This window comes from Staurois parvus, unplaced genomic scaffold (assembly GCF_062004578.1).
Source record: "Staurois parvus isolate SC_StPar_1 unplaced genomic scaffold, SC_StPar_1.0 ptg000064l, whole genome shotgun sequence".
In the NCBI taxonomy this organism is placed as follows: domain Eukaryota; kingdom Metazoa; phylum Chordata; class Amphibia; order Anura; family Ranidae; genus Staurois; species Staurois parvus.
The window spans coordinates 5,219,746-5,237,625 of record NW_028317860.1 but is presented as its reverse complement, the minus strand read 5'-3'; the positions used below and the strand labels follow the sequence as shown (position 1 = coordinate 5,237,625).

At 39.9% G+C, this 17,880-nt stretch overlaps 2 protein-coding genes across 2 annotated transcripts in view; one reads left to right on the top strand and one right to left on the bottom strand.

Moving 5' to 3' along the window:
• The window catches only part of SUGT1 (SGT1 assembly cochaperone of MIS12 kinetochore complex), a 202,686-nt gene that overhangs the window by 165,222 nt on the left and 19,584 nt on the right, over positions 1–17,880 (top strand). The gene's annotated exons all lie outside the window — the stretch shown is intronic.
• The window catches only part of CNMD (chondromodulin), a 159,876-nt gene continuing 154,372 nt past the window's right edge, over positions 12,377–17,880 (bottom strand). The window contains exon 7 of the mRNA XM_089668799.1: positions 12,377–12,769. Within this exon, the coding sequence (XP_089524925.1) occupies positions 12,731–12,769 (39 nt within the window). The 3' untranslated portion in view covers positions 12,377–12,730. The remainder of the gene's footprint in view (positions 12,770–17,880) is intronic.

The following is a 17,880-nucleotide window of genomic DNA, read 5'->3' as shown; positions in this document are numbered from 1 at the left end:
AAATATTAAAAAAAAAAAAAATTTAAATATTTTTTTAAATATTTTTTAAATATTTTTTAAGTATTTTTTAAATATGCTTTAATATTTTCATTCGTTTTTAGTTGTTTACAGGTAATTTAATTTGGATATATTTTATTAATTTTCTTTTTTAATCGAAGGGAGGAATATATATGTATGTGCGTGTATTTATATATGTACATATATATATGTTCTTGCATACATCCTTATTTATTAATATATTTTCTGTATAAATTTTTTATATATTATAGGAGATAATATGTTGATCAAAATCAATAGATGGATTGAGACTGGTTTTTGATTAATATTGTATGTAATTATGTGATAGATGGAGTTTTTAATTATCAAATAAAAATAATATATTGTTTGTATTTTTTAAATTTTATTATTTAATAAAATCTGTTTTTTATAAATTAGAAGATGAAGATTATATGGTTCTATAATGTTAATAAGGCAGAATGTTTTTATAAGATTAGGGTTGCATAGATTGTAGTGGGTGCATTAATATATATGGTTCGTTTGATCCGTGTATATGTGTGCCTGCTTTAGTTAATAGTATGAATCAATTGCATAGGAGTCCCCTGTGGTCTTCATAGTTATGGCCGCGGGAAGTAGTGGTGGATTGATGACGAGGAAATCACCTCCCAGGAGGGCGTTTCCTCTCATCAAGATGGGTATTTAAGGTGAGATCGTCACTGTGATTGACAGCCCTGAGGAAGTCATATGACATTGTGACGCAACGCGTCGGCTTGACGTGGTGACGTATTTCCGGCGTGGCGGCCATCTTGGTACACCTGTGTATTCAGCTGTACACCCATACATACATATCCTCATCCGAAAGCATGAGGTTTTGGACTGGCTGCTATGCAAATGCAAATGCTTAATGTCATCTGTCCCTATGTTGTAAATAAAACATACTGCACTATGGGAGGATTCATTTTGTCTCATTTGAGAGATTGATACTGCAATACTTTCCTGGAGAAGAGCCAGAGTGGGAATACTTATTTCTGAGAGAACAACCTTTGGCGTGATTAGTTTTTCTTGGAGGATCCGTGAGGGGGATCCACTACTGCTCTTTGATCCGCAAGGGTCGAAGGGATGAGGTGAGAGGCTTATCCAGATGGTGGTCGGATTCTCAGATTTATATGCACTCAGAGATCTGCACGAGTTTTACCTATGGTCACTAACAGTAGTTATTGGTAGCACTGTTTTCTCTTTGGTCACCAGCAATATTTATTGGACTTTGAGAGCACTGTTGTTTGTACCATTTTAATGGTTATTTCACTTCACAAGAGGCACGTGTGATTATAATTATATATATGTGTATGCGTGGTTTATACATATATATATGGAAATGTTTTTTCACATGTTTTGAGCTATTTATTTTATTGTGTTGATTTTATGATTTATGGGCACTAATTAATATTAATTGATATCACTGTCACATTTATATATATATTTTTTCATGAGATTTTGTGATTTCACATTTTTTTATATATATTAATTTTCCATGTGCATATATATTTTGGGTGTAGCGCTACATTCTTTATTATATTTATTTATCTCCTTTTAATGTGTTAAACATCCCTAAATTGATAATGAAACTTGCTGACCATTTTATAAGAGAAGTTTGGGAGTTAAAAAAATAAAAACAAAAAAAAAAAAACATACATACTCCCCTAGGTGGATGCAGCATCGATCTGATGAAACACCTGTCCTCTGCCACTTCAAAGACTGAGAAGCGGCAATCAATGACCATTGGTCGCTCAGCTCTGTCTTCAGTGTTAGTCACTGGCTTTCTGTTCTTCCCCACTGCCGGGCTGTGGAGAGGGCAAGAGCAGCTGGCTTAGACTCTCAGCAATGCGCTGCCGGTCGGGTATCTGGATGGATCCCGGCATTAAAGTCAGGATCTCTCCAGAACCTGGACTGGCTCAGTGGGGTCAGCTGACAGCAGACTTTAGCCTCCTGTCAGCTGAATATGGGTCACAAGGAGTTTAGAACGAAGTGCACTCCTGTGACCTACAGGTGAAGTAGGGCCAAAAGAGCTTTGCCCTTATTTCTCCTTTATTTATTTCAGGTACTTATATAGCGCCATCAATTTACGCAGTGCTTTACATATATATTGTACATTCACATCAGTCCCTAACCCACAAGGGGCGTACAATCTAAGGTCCCTAACTCACATTCATATACAAGGGCCAATTTAAACAGGATCCAATTAACCTACCAGCGTGTCTTTGGAGTGTGGGAGGAAACCGGAGTACCCGGAGGAAACCCACGCATGCACAGGGAGAACATGCAAACTCCAGGCAGGAGGTGTCGTGGCTGGGATTTTAACCAACGACCCTAGTACTGCCAGTTGGAAGTGCTAACCATTTAGCCACTGTGCTGCGAACATCAGCTTGAGAGCATTAATTCTACGGCTGTAATAATGTTAAACTGATAACCTGTATAGGCTTTTAACTGCATGCTGCCCAGCCACTGTACATATACGGCGGCAGGGCGGCACTCACAGGCAAAACCACATTTTAAAACGTATGTTTTGTAAACAAATAGGGGGCGCACGCGAAGCGCGCTGCCGCCCTATTTGTCCTGTGGATCACCTCCGCAGATGTCAGTTGCCGGGTCACAGCCGCTCATTAGCGGCTATGTCCCGGCGATCGGCGGTAAACGGTGACAGAGAGCACAGCTGCAGTAGCTGTGCTGTCTGTCACCTCTCTGTCAGCTCAAGGATGAGCTGATCGAGAAAGAATAGTTTCACTTTCTCGATCAGCCTTGTCCTGCCCAGTACACATCCCCGCCCCCTAGTAAAACACTCCCCTCACTCCTATAACCCTTCCCTGCTAAATAAAGTTAACCCCTTCCTCCCCATTGCCATTAGTACAGTGTCAGTTTTTTTTTTTTTTGCACTGATCACTGTATTAGTGTTTTTGGGGATGTCAGTGACCCCAAGTCAGTACCCCCCAATGTCAGAATGTCCGCCGCAGTCCCGCCATAAGTCGCTGGTCGATGCCATAAGTCCCTGATCGCCGCCATTATTAAAAAACCCCTAAAAATCCCAGTATCTTTCCCGCCATTTGTAAACGCTATAACTTTCACGTAAACCAATTAATTTACACGTATTGAGTTTTTTTTCTAGCAAAGACATGTTGCAGAATGCATTTTGGCAGAAATTTATGACTAAATTTGATTTTTGCATTTTTTTTTACTGGACATGTTTTATAGCAAAAAGTCCAAAATATTTTTTTTTTCCTCAAAATTGTCAGCATTTTTTTTTTTTATAGCGCAAAAATAAAAACCGCACAGGCGTTCAAATACCACCGAAAGAAAGCTCAATTTGTGGGGAAAAAAAAGGATGTAAATTTCATTTATGTACCATATTGCATGACCGCGCAATTGTCCGTTAAACTAGCGCAGCGCTGTATAGCAGAAAAATGGCGTAAATTGCAGTATCTATACCATAGTTTGTAGATGCTATAACTTCCACACAAAGCAATTATTATACACTTATTGGGATTTTTTTACCAAAAACATGGAGCAGAATACATTTTGGCCTAAATTTATAACCAACTTTGAGTTTACTATATATTTTTTATAGCTGAAAATAAAAAAATATTGTTTTTCTTCAAAGTTTGTGGCTTTTTTTGTTTATAGCGTGAAAAATAAAAAGCGCACAGGTGATCAAATTACACCGAAAGAAAGCTCTATTTGTGTGACAAAAAGGACGTAAATTTAAATTTGGGTGCAGCATTGCATGACCGTGCAATTATCAGTTGAATTAGTGCAGCGCCAAGTAGCAAAAAGAGGCCTGGTCATTAAGGGGGGTAAATCCTCAGGAGCTCAAGTGGTTAAAGCAACATTTTTGGGTACTGTAGTTTTTTGCTAAATCACAGGTGCTTGTATTTTTAAGGCTTGATGTTTTTACTTTCTATTCATTTGACCCAACCCCCTTTTTTATATTTTACAAAAATAATTGAATTGTAGGCATTTGAATAAAGAGTTTTAAAAATTTTGCATGGCATATAAAAACTGCATCTGGCACAATTTGTTTTTTTTCTACAGGGCCTCTGCTTTAAAAAAAATATATGGTTGTTTGGAGGTTTCAAGTAATTTTCTAGCAAAAAACACAAATTTTAATGGAGAAATGATATAAAGTGCCCTTCAAGTGGTTAAAAATGATCTTCAATTTTTAGAAGTGTTTTTTTTCCCCCTTTCAGTGTTGCATCATAACTTACATATGCGAAATGAATCAAACTAGCTGGGCTTTAATTTTTAAAGAATTATATTTATCTGAACAACTTAGCTCTTCAATAGTGCCATGGATTCAGTGGTATTTTAATATACTATTGAAAGTGTTTTATTATTTCTGTTCGAGAAGTTCCAAAATGCCTGTTAATCTTGTGAGCTGCGCTCTTTGCCTGGGCTGCATTCTTATCAGTTACATTGTTCTTGGATATCCCAGAGGAACACAGAACCCCTCTCCTCTATGCTATGGAGGAGAGGGAGAGATGTCTGTAGTCACCTAATAATTGTTTCACCCTAATGCAGTAGAACAAGTGAGTGTTGCTATATTAGAACAGGCAGTAACTGAAGGGGGGGCGGGGGTTTGCTGCGATGTGATTGGTAGGCTTTTGTTTTGGGTTTAGCTGTTAGGATTTTTGTTTGGCACACATAACTTAACATACTGTATATAATTTTAATAGGGAAGACATTTTTGTTTTTATAATTGATTTAACCTGCAAATGAGTTGGGATCCGTTCATACTAGTGCCATTCAAATGGCCAGAACTTGGGATCTTCACAAGCATTTAATAATTTAAATATCTTCACCCCAACATTAAAGTGTTACTTATCCCATGACCCTGCATTCACTATATCTTGTCTCCCTCATTACACAGAACATGGAAATGCAATTATTTTAGTAAATATAAACTTCTAAATACTTTTTCTCATCACCAGTATTTAGCAGTCTTGTGACTTCCATCATTGTCCAGCATAACACTGGTAAAGCTTGTAGGAGGGGTTTCGTTTTCCTCTAAATTTCCTAAGAGGCTGCATAACCCCTGACCCTATGTCTGGACAGTGCTGATTTGGCCTGGTGCTGATCACTGCACTCTCCCATAAAGAAAAAAAAAAACACTCTAGCAATACACACCAAACTGAGCATGTACATAGTGTCTCCTAGGGCTCTGTACTATTAGCAGATGGATTGGGTATAGTAAAAGAAGGGGAGGATCAGAGAAGACAGGCTCAAAACAGCCTTTCTTTGCAATGAGGATTAAACTCTTAGGTTCCACAGTGAGTATACCAAGCATGCTTTACTGCATATACAGACTTACTGTTGTGGGTTTAGTAACATTTTAATAGTCGGTACCATGAACAGGGCAGAAAGTTTACTGGATCCATTTTCCCTGTCAAATACTGGGGATAAAGAGAGAGAGAATGGAAATTCTTTTTTGACAGATTTACCTTGTAGCCCCTGGGCTGTCAGCTGAGCACCACTGCTTTAAAGTGATAATGATAGTTTGTATGTTGAATAAAACAAAATGAATGACATGTGTGGGTGATGCTTTATTTACAAGTAAATGGTTAGTTTTCTATGATTTATTATGGTAATTTTTGTGCCAATTTTGCTGCTGCCTATTGATTTATTTATATCTTAGCAGAGCAAATAATTTAGCAGGTAGCACTTATCATGTCTTACTTTTTATAGCTCAGTTTTGCTGTCCTTCTCTCCAGTTGATTTTTGAACAAATTTCCATAATATATAACAGCTGGTGTGATCAGAGAGGACTGATTTACATCATGCGAGATGTGCAATTTTTTTGTTTTAAAGTCCCAAGTAATGTATTTCCTTCCAGCCTTATCACCTCTCATTGAGGATAGGGAAGTAACCATGTACACTTCTTCTGCTCATCACCTAAGACATAAAAAACAGTGCCATGGGTTCAAGGATGGCAGACATCTCAAGCTTGTCATGTGCGATGAGACATGCCAGCCTGAATTGAATGTTTACCCTGTGCCTGAATGTCCTGCTCCTGTGAACTTGCTCTCTGCTATCTGGCCATTCGCTATTTTCACTCCGTATGTCACCCAGAAATCTAAACCAGCCTGCTGAGTGGGTTCCTCTCGTTGTCCTCCTGTGTTGGTCATATTAGGCATGCTAGCTGCCTGTACCAAGATTTCAAAGGGCATGTAGTCCTCCCCACCTGATGGTGAGGAGCCTGGACCTTTGGATGCTGACATACTTGCGGCCATCGCCACCTGGAAGGAAACACTTACTGAAAAGAGAGACTCCCTGTCTACATTAGTTTCATTTGAAACAATCTGAACAAGTTCTGTTCACACCTCACTGAGGCAGAGGGTCACATCTCATAGCTGGAGGGCAAAGGACCGACTGCTGAGTTACGAGCCCTGCAATGCTAGAATAAGGCCTTACAAAATAAGTTTGATAGGGAAAAACTGGTTCCGCTGTAACAACCTTAGTTTGCTAGACATTCTGGAACATGTAGAGGGCTCTAAACCAGCAGAGTTTGCTGTAACCTTTCTCACCATGCCACTGGGCCTTCCATTCATGTTTGTAGTTGAATGGGCACATAGTGCACCCCTGATTCCTTCTGTGCTGGGAGTGCCATCACGGCCCTACCTTATGCAATCTTCCTATTTCCAGATTATTAGCCGGAGTTCCAACACAGAAGATCCATTACAGATGTGCAGAAACACCTTTAGGAGAGAGGCTCCAAATGCAGTCTCCGATACCCTAGCAAGCTCCGCATCCTGGAGGGGGAGACACTACCCAGTTGCTTTCTTAGAATGGCTCAACACACTAATCTGTTTCCTGAATTTCTACAGTGCTGGTCATTATCAGATGTCACTGATCTCTGGCTAACTGCAAGTATATACTGGCCTCTGTCATACATATTTAGAGACATTGTCCTTTTCAATGCATATGACTGCTAACTGTGAAACGCTTTCTCCTCTCAGTTACTGACAGGAGAGACTTGGGCCCCATAACATTAGGAAGGCTGTCTGATGTTGAAAGGGCCATTCTCATTCCGTCATTTCCGAGTGGTAATGCTCTTCGTCCTGACAGCATTCTCATGGAATTTTATAAGACCCACGCTACCACATTAGCCCCCGAATTCACTGCCACATTCACTACCTTTCTGGCCGGTAGACACTTTGTCTTCCTTGTTGTGGGAAGAACATATTGTCATTCACAAGCACACTTAGGATCCCTTTCTTTGTGCTTTGTAAAGGCCTATAGCTCTCCTAATGTCACAGCCAGTGGTCAGGCTCAGACACCAATAGCTATAACAGTAGAGATGCTCCCACTGACCACTTGGATAAGTACACAAGCAGGTTACTCTGGCGGTTGACACGGGCTCACACAAGGTGCAAAGTCTAAGCACTAATCAGTATAAACCAGAGCTCCTTATGGTGGAGATGGGTTTTACTGCATGTTAGTACCTGTTCGCAGACCTGATTGCCCCACCAGAAAGTGAGCAAGCTTTGAGTTCAGTAGCAGATAACAAATAGGGATTAAATAGAAGCGTAGTCAAGTAAACAAGCCAAAGGCTGGTAACAATTGGTTGCAAGTGGCGATCAAGCAGAAGCTGACAGGATGCTGTCCAGCATCTCAGGTGGCTCAGCATCTGCTGCACATGCTCAGTTTTCTATGAGTTTTTCTAGGCCGAGCATTTCCTCCCTGTCGCATCTGAGTAGCCCTTGTGACTATACAGTCACACATGTGGGCGCATACAAAGTGTTAAATTACCTCCCACTCCCTCCTCCTCCATGCCCACTAACCAGCCAGCCAGAATGGCGGAGAGAGAGAGAGAGAGAGAGAGAGAGAGAGCGCATCTTGATTGTTGGAGGCTTCACCTCCCTGTTCTAATACGCAGACTGGAGGGGCATGACACGGCCTGTAATTGGCAGAAATGTGCCCACACCATGTTATTGCCAAAAATATTAAAGATTTGATTTCCAATATATATTTGACGGTTTAAAACTTTGTATTGATTTTAATTATTTTTACTCTGTATTCTAAAGGCTTTTTTTTTTTTTTTTTTTTTTTTAACATGGCTCCTAGCTAAAAGCTCCTCCCTGCAGACAGAGAAAGAGCTGGGTCATGTGACAGCTGTATATATCAATTAGTAAAAAGTCAAGTGGATTTTTTTAATTAAAATAATTACAGTGCCATCATAGCCATATAGGGAAAAAAAGGATAATGTAAATTAAACAGTGTGTGTTTAGTATTACTTTAATAACTCAGTGCTTGAAGTCACTAATATACATTTTTTGAGGCTCTCCAGTCACTTATATTGTGGTCTGCAGGCTCTATTTTCAATTTCCCCCCTCTATGAAAACTACTATTAAGGCTCAGAAAACATGCCTTCACTGGGTTAATTACCTTTGGGAGCTACTTTTTTGTACACTCATCTATAGAATAACAGTACTTCTTGATTTCTGTCCTGCACTATTGCGGTCAATTTAAAATGCGAAATATTGTGCATATTGTCTCAACCACACTTTAATTCCTTTTGATGTGCTCTGTGCTAGATATAATATTTCCTCTTTTTATCAGTTCAGATATTTGCAGATTGCAAACGCCTTCTGTAGTTGGTTTTCCTTTCAACAGCTTGCCCTGACCTGTCCCAATCTTGAAAGTCTACTCTGAGCTGACCACCTTTCAAAACCAGCTTCAGCGCTCTACCAACATCTCCTTTGGATCAAATTTTCAGATTTATCAGCCCCTAAACAAAAATGGTTGCATGATATTCAGGACCTGGACAGTGAAAACTGGTTTGAACTCTGGGACTTACCCTTAAACAACTTTTATCAGCTAGGGATCAATTGATCCAATATAAAATACTTTACAGGGCGTACTTCACGGCATACGGTCTTCAAAAGTAGATTCTGACACACATTCTGTCTGTCAGTGATGTGACCACATTAAGGGAGTCTTATTTTCACATCTTTTGATCTTGCCCTACCATAAGTGCATACTAGCGAGAGATCCTTATTTTGAATGTGGTTGCTGCAGACCAGTTTGGCTTCTTTCCTAAATTTTGCTTATTGGGCCTAGTTGAGGATGTGGTCCCTACAACAGCTGAAAGAATGTTTTTTATAGGTCTCTTTATGGTTTTTTTTTTTTTTTATATGCCAGGAAAGCTATCACTATACATTGGAAAGTGTCTACTCCCCCATTTTCTCAGTTCTGGAAACAACAATCAGCTCAAACCTGTGTCTGTATCAGGATACTTACCACTACAGGGGATGTCTAAAAAAAAAATTCCACACATTTAAGCAGATGGCTTAAAGATACATTAACAGCATCAGCACTTACCCTTTAGTATATGAGGCCTCCTACCTGTGTTTCTACAAGTATCCTCCCCTTTTAACATTTTATGCTTTTAGAAGATGGATCTAGAGCAGGCAACTCTTTGGTACCTCTGACATGTTTACTTTTGCCTACAAGAGTCATGTTTTTTCTGAAATTATAATGTGTTTTTGGTTTCACAAGTGGCCTTCCACCACGTAGGTTTCGACCGTTAGGTTTTATATGCTTCATGTTATATGCAAATAGATTTCTAACAAAAAACAAAATGGGGTCATTGAGGACATCACCTTTGGTGATCTTGGCACATTCTTAAAATATGCTAACACTAATGCAGTTCCTTTACATAGGCAAGAGAACATAATTGATAATAGAGTTTAAGTTCATATGTGATGCATATTGTTTTTTAGATGTATTTAGGCAAATAAAAAAAAAAATATTCCTTGTAGTGGGGCTGTGCCTGCTCTGCGCGGGTTAATTGCTTGATTATGTCTAGGGAAACAATAATAGGAGATATTCTTACGAGATCTTCTCCTCCTTTCCACATCTAGAGTTTTCCCCTTGGCTTCTGTAACCCCACACTCTGGCAATCTAGGGTCCTGAAGTCATAAAGTCTAGAGCAGAATCCATAGCCCTGCTCTGGAGATGAGGATGCTGAGGGCAGTCCACCCCCGGATTATGGGGGAGCATCTTCTGCAAGGGAAGTGAAGGACCAGCTGAGTAAAATTGTTTCTCCTTTATCCTGGGTAAAATTAGCTATTAACCCTTGCCTGCAGGGACAGCCCCATTGTCCAGAGTTGGGCTTTAGTTGTACACCACAGGACACAGACTGAGTATTCATAGACCCTGGGTTGTAGGCTGATACCTTCAGGTGATTGGACAATGGCAAAGCTTTTGGGGCCGTGCCCTCTGGGTGCCTCTCCTATAACCCTGTCATAAGGTGATGGACCTCTGCTCCATTATGGAGAAATCACTCTTTGCTTAATTATTTAATTATTTTGTCATTGGATTCAGTCAACACCATCAACTCCTTGCTGTATTTTAACCCTTTCCCGCCCGGCCTATAGTAAAATGACAGCTGGGCGAGACTTTCGTCGATCTGAGTGGACGTCCTATGGTGTCCTCCCATATCACTGACTTGGGCCCCCGGGGCTGTGCTGTGGCGAGATCTGTCACCAGCTGTGTCCATCGGACAAAGCCGATGACTGATCTGTGTTCTGGCCGTTGCCGGTACCAAGTGATCAACTCATCAGTTGTATTTTTTACAATTTTTTTTTTTGTAGTTTAGTTTGATATTTAATTTGCTTTTTTAATTCTGTTGTGGTCCTTGTAAAGGATTCGATAGTAGCGGATTTTACATGCACTACAAAAAAATGGAGCCTGAATACAATTCCATATAGGGAAATGTGCTTTTATTAATATAGTGGTCTAGGACAGGACCACTACAAAATGGTGCCAACGAGCTGAATATTGTCTACAAGAAAATGGCGCCTAAAATAATAGTGAATATATAGGACAAGCGTTAGACGGTCCAATAAAATCCGTCCTATATATGTTGCACCAGTTCATCTGCAGTCTTCTCATTTCTACATCCATTCAAAAGTGCAGAATTTATAAAGCTTGTCTGAGCTTCAGAAAAAAAGGTTGGAAGCTGAATTTACTCTCTAGAGAGCTCAGTGAGGAGAGCTCTGAGAGCTTATTGGAGGGAAGGGACACGTCCCCTTTCACACAGCTCACAGGAAAAGAGTAGAGGCTGGCAATCCCTCCCCATCACCTTTTTTCCTGTTGGTGTCAGGAAAACGTGTCAGAAGAGATTCATGCTGACAGCAGAGGAACAAAGCAGCAGACAGAAATGATACTTGGTGCTTTTAAACTGCAAAAAATCTCCCTGCAAGTTAAGAGCATATTGTGGATTATTTCAATGCAGCACGGTCATGGTTCACCGGGGCTTCCATCTTTACCCGTTCTTCTTTCCAGGTTCGCGGCTTCATCCGTTTGACTGGCACGCCATTCAATGAGAGTGCTGTGCGCATGCACTGGTGACATCACCAGCAGTGCTAAAGTAAATATCTCCTAGACGTTGCACGTTTAGCTGATATTTACATTAAAAAATCGACTTTACTACCACTTTAACAGAGGCAAGTGCACACTATAGAGGGAAATGCTTTGCTCATATTTCATGTGTGAGGTTTACAACCAGTTTAAGCTCAGACAGGTGTTTGTGACATTATATAACTAGGTGTCAGAAGGGACAGTTTTATAGGGTCGTGACCGAGAACAGAGAATGCGTCATACCAAGTGGCTCCTTCGGGGGTAAGCGTTACATATGCTAGAAAACCTTTCAATTACTTTCTGTAACATAGTTTCTGTTTTAGCAAGTGATATTAATTAGTGGCTAATTCTGATTACATTTCATCATATCCCATCATTATGGGTTGAATGTATGAGTAAATGTAAAAGTAGTAAGTGGGATATTTCAGATCTCGACATTCATTTCTAGGGCAACTCCTTTTGCTAGTTAATAAACTTCACTCTTTCTGTAATATGAGCCAATTTTATTTGCTACAGTAATGAAGATTTACAGCACAAAAACGGTTTCTTGTTGAAACGAGTAAAGGTTTGGAATTGCAGTTTCTAGATAAATTACAGACTGAGTGAAGGTGAAATCTTTATTTACGCAGGAATCCCCATATGAATGTGTGGCACAACACAGTTTCCGTAATGGTATTCAGGCTACACTGAAATACTGGAACTGCTAAAGATTACCTGCAGCTGAGGGTATGGGATATGTTTGCTTTTTGTAAGGACAAAATTCAGTTCAGACTGGTTCTTTCTGGGTGCTGGTGTCAGTACTGCAGTCCACAATAGTCTGCTTGTTGCAGGGCCTGTAGGGCTCACTAGGACATAGTGGTCATAGGCAGCAATACTCCTTTCACAGTTCCTTATGCAATTACAGGAAACTAGATATACTGTTTGTAAGACAGAGCAATTATACACTACTTATTTAATTCTGTACAACTTTCTGTTTTGAAATTTTGGAAAGAGCAGATTTTAATGGAATCTTAAACTGACAATCTTTTATCAAACATACACTTAAAATGTTTTAATTTTTTCTGAACATACCAGATTTCCTTAGTGCTGACCACAGAGTAAAGCTTTGTTATGTATGCATACTACCATATCCACTCTCATGATTACTCCATGGAATCCCTACGTCAAGGCGCTGTTTGTTATAAATGCTGCTGTTGCCCTTAGGGATGTTCACATCGGACATTTCATTTTTTTTCCTTTGCATTTCAAAGAGAAATTATGTTTTCAACAGGGCTTGTTCAATCCTCTGCATTGGAGTGCATTTGGAAAAGGTCCTGCGTGTCTACATCTTTATTGACTTGCTTTTTGACATTCCAGTCAACTAAAATGGAAATAAAATGTAAGGTGTCAAACATGCATATCAGTTCAAGTGTTTTGCTGAGAAAATAGTCTTACAAATTTCTAAAGCAAAGTGGTTGTGTCAGGGTGTGTTTTTGAATGTGAATTCTTCAACAATGCTCTGCTTCTCCTACAGCTTAACATTTGAATATTTTCCCCTAAAGTCTTGTACAAGCTTCAGCTTATATAGCAGCCTTTTACAAAGCATAACTAAAGCTTTCCGCAAGCTCCAAACCGCTTTCTTGTCCACAGCTGGAGTGAGACTGTGTGTGCCCTATGGGGAAGGATGCGACTTATCGGTCTAGTGACTGGAGCTGTTCCTGTGCTACGAGGTCTGAAGATGGGTACACCTGATAAAGTCATATACCTTCATTAAAGGAGATGAACCTACCCACTAATATAAATTCACCTCCATAATTGAACCAGACACAAGCCCATGTGCTGGTGATGTTACTCCATGAAAATGTGGAAAGGTTAGGACATCTCATCTAGAGGAGTTCATCTTTGACTTGGTTCAACTAACCGGAAGAGCTGTTGGAGAGAGCAAGATCTTGATACTTCAGTTTGATCGAGGAGACCGCCTCTTTCTACCTTACAAAATCCCTTGAGTTTCCATTGATGCACACATATTTGAGATATATATATTAGATTCCCCCATACACTTCGGAGGAAGACTTTAACTGTTGTCTGAGCAATGCATTGCATGTCATGCTATCAGTTTACTTATCAGTCACTGGTGCATTTCAGCCAAGCTAATAGACGCACCAAAGCTGAAGGAAAATTTTTTTGGGGTATACACCCATCAAGGCAACAATAACAAAAAGGCAACAGAAATGGACAGTCATAAGGTAAAACAGATTTGTGCAATACAACAAAGATAATGAGAGGACTGTACCTGAATCTTAGATCTAACTAAAGGTTGTACCTACCTGAAAAGCTAAAAGGTCCTAGAGTCTCTCCAAAACATCTCCTGCTTGCCAGTGTGGCACTAAACATTGGAGCCCAGAGTCCTGTGCTGGAATGCTTAAGTATTTTTGTACCCTACAGTAAAGGAAGCAAGTCTTCAAGATTAGCCCCAAGCTAGGCTAACACTGTTCTTTTAAGGGAGGTGTAGGTAGGTTGTGACCAGTGGCTTCCCACCACTGTGCAGTCATTTATTTCCAGTACTTGTATAGAGCTGTCAGTTTATGTAACGCTTTACATATATATTGTACATTTCACATCACTCTCTGCCCTCGAGCTTACAATCTAAGGTACCTAATTCACATTTTTACATACACAGTCTAGGGCAAATTTATGTAGAAGCCACTTAACCTACCAGCATGTCTTTGGAATGTGGAAGGAAACTGGAGTACCTGGTGGAAACCTGCTCAGGGAGAACACTGGTTCTCTGCTCTTCCTCTTCAGTGCTCACTGAAGCACCAGGCTGTGGAGGGGGTGGGAGTGGCTGGCTGAGGCTCTCAGTGCTGCTCTGAGAGGCTGGGAGCTAGCTGTCAGTCAGGAATGTGGGTGGATTCTGGCCTTAAAGTTGGGATCTCTCCAGAGCCTGGATTGGCTCAGTGATGTCAGCAGAAAGCTGACTTTAGCCTGCTGTCATCTGAAAAGGGGTCACAGGAGTGCAGAACTAAGGGCACTCTTATAACTCACATGAGAAGTAGGGCCAGTAGATCTTTTGGCCATACTTCTTAAAAAAGAAAAAAATCTTGCTTTATGCATTGCACTTATGCAAGGTAAAGCCTGTGTGTACAAGGCTTAAGTGTGTGAATTGTACCCAAAAATTATCACAAGGGCAGATAAGTGAAACCTTCTCAGGAAGTTCCCATTGGCTAATGTTCTGACCTGGGATATGTTTCTCCCCATTATGGTCCTTTTCTTTCTCAACCATTGAGGGACACAGCCTCACCTTCCATCTTGCACAGTTGTATAGGCTCACATCCTGTACTGCTTACTCTGTTTTCACTGTACACTGCAAGGTTTTCAGTATGTACATTAGAAGCTGTAGGAATTCATGTAGAGCCTGCCTCATTTCCTGGCTGTAAGGCACAGTTCAGTATCCTCTAGCTCTTTCTTCCCAATCCTTACTGTCCTTGCCCAACCCTATTATTCATTGGATTTCAGTTCTTCCAGTCCTATACGTTTAGCATTACATGTGGACATTACCACAATGTTCTGTTTTCCTGCCAGCATCTCCCACCAATCATGATCTGGCTACAGTGCATAGAGAAGAACAAAGACCTACATACTTTATTTTACACCTGAGTCTGAGTGTAACATTAACAAGTATAATCTAAACAGGTTTTAGTTAATAATTTCATGGGCACATTGATAGATTAGGGAAGAACAAGAAAGGCAAAATATGAGCTTATTAAAACTTGTTACATTTCAGTTCTAAAGTGTATATTAAACAAAAAAAAAATCATTTGGCCATGAGATTTTTTTTATAGATTTTTTTAAAATATTTTTTTAATAAAGTATATTTTTATTTTTGTGGAGGTCCTTCCTTATACTTGGACTGGCCCTTAAAATTATAATATCGTGTCTTTCTGGATATATATATATATATATATATATATATATATATATATGTGTATATATATGTGATTTGGCTTACAATCCTATGTTTTTCCATGTTCCTATATTTAGTTTGTTTTGTATCATTTTAATTCTATAGATACTCTCTTTGCCTTCTGATGTCTGCAATATGATACTTTGTATTATAAACACGGCGATCTGTCATGTGTGAGTCTTGCTTTGCCGCTTGATTCCGGATTGATGACAGCTGGCCGTTTTCACATGCATTGCATATTTAATGAGGTTGAGACGTCTCACATTGATCCGCTACGTGAGGACGTCTGACGAAACGCGTAGGGAGGGGTTGATGTGACGTCGTTACATTTTCCCAGTGGTCTACGGCGCATGTGCGGAGTAGCTGGGTTCGTCTATTGTGTCTAACATGCTTTTGTTGCTGGTGTCGGCTAGGACACATTTTGCTGTAAGTTCGATGTGTGCATATTAAATTAATCTATTTTAAAAGGTACTGCACTATGAGTTATTGTTTTTTCCCGAGTGCCTGGTCCAATACCCTGTGGATTTTCCTTGTGATACACCGACTGCAGAGTATTGCTCCCTGGAATCGAATTATTAGCCAGATAGTGTGTGCTGCAGAGTATTGCTCCCTGAAGATCAAGTCTTTCAAAGCCAATTATCGTTTCATCAGCTTGCTGACCATCGCTCCCAGAGCAAAAGCGCTTTATGCTGATTTATAATATTATCAGCATCTAGCTCTGGTGAGTTACTTTAGTATTTTCTGGTGGTGGATTGTCACGGGTTTTTTTTAAATAATGTAATAATTCTTTTCACTTATACATACATTGTTTTCATTTTTACATATATTTTTTTCACTTTATTTGGACTTTTTTTTTTTATTTGGACTTTACTTGACATTTATTTGTTTTGGGACATTTATTCACATATATGTGTATTTATATATAACTTTTTTACTAGCGCAAATTATTTTGTTTTTTGTTTATACACCTATTATTATAGGGCGCAGTTTGCAGATGGTAAAAGAGTAATTGGCCATTGGGCCATTGAGATTAGATTTCTTCTGTGGCGCCATTTATATTGTTTTATTATATCTAAAGTATATTTCCCTAAATATTTGTTTTCTATGTGTGGTCACTTGTGTATTTTATGAATCATCGTCCTTATCATTTTCATGTATTTCTTCCATCTTAACTACCTGGTTGATCATGCCAGTCACCTTTATTCCTTATCCTAAACTGACCACACAAAACAAACTGATCTGTGTTCATGTAATCAGTTTTCATCCTTTCGCTGGCCATTTAGAGCTACAGGAACACAGCATGCCTCTATTGGGTAGTTTGTTCAGCCACCCCTGATCAATCACAGCCTGCTTTTGGCACACAGCCCCTCCCAATCACAGCCTGCCTCTTGAACATGTTCCGTGCTCAAGAACATCTTGCTCTTGCGTTCTGACTATGGAATACACTATGTATCTGCACAGTGTCTTGTAAGTCTTCCCCCCCACTATCTGAAAGAAGAGGTGCACAGTTACACAACAGAAATGTTTAACCTTGTAAAAAAGGTAAGAAAGCTAATTTCTGAAACTAAGCAAATCAGGGTAACTGCATAGTTATATCTGTATTAGAAAAGGTGTATAACATTGTATGTTCACAACTATATTAACTGCAGAGATTGCATGGTAGCAGGGTGAAGCACAACCACCTGGTACTCAGATTGGTGTTACAGGGACACAGTGGTCACAAGAGTGGGTGTGCACAAAGCACAGTTTTGAGAGGATGTGCCCATACTTGCTCCCAGAACTGTGCTTTGTGCGCATTCACTCTTGTGATCACTGTGTCCACCGGACACAGAGTATGACCGATCTGAGTACCAGGCTGCTGTGCTCTGCCCTGCTACTATGTGATCTCTGTGACCCATAACAGTGATTATATGTCCAGTAGTAAACATGGCTGTCATTCATACATCCATTGAGAACTACTGTGATCCCTGTGATAGTTCACAGTGAACTCTGGGCCAGTCACATCATCCCTGTACCATGTGATTTCTGTGGCCAATTAATAGCTCCCAATGGCTTTATGAATGCAGCTGAAAACTGTGTGAAATGATTGCTTATATGGCTGAATGGGCAGGCTGTATAAGCAATCATAGTACGCAAAAAAAAAAAAAAAACCTGATCACCTCCCTAGAGTAGTGCAGTGTCAACTAATCTAACAATGCAGTGCTCTGGTAACAGGATGTAAATGAAAAAAATTGTGTTTAAAAAAAAAAAAAAAAAATTAACAATGTCACCAGGCCAGTGTTGCCACTCGGTGTCTCTGGTCACCGCCACACCAGCCATATTGTCCCTGATCACCGCCACACCAGTTGCAGTATAAGCCAGCAACGGTGTCCCTGATTTTTCGCCACACCAATCTCAGTGTATGTCAGCAGCAGTGTTCCTGATTGCTGCCACACTAAACCCCAATGACTCCTGACCAGTGTAGCCAGCAGCAATGTTCCTAATTACTGCCACTCCAGAACAGTGTTACCTTTGGCTGCTGCCTGTAT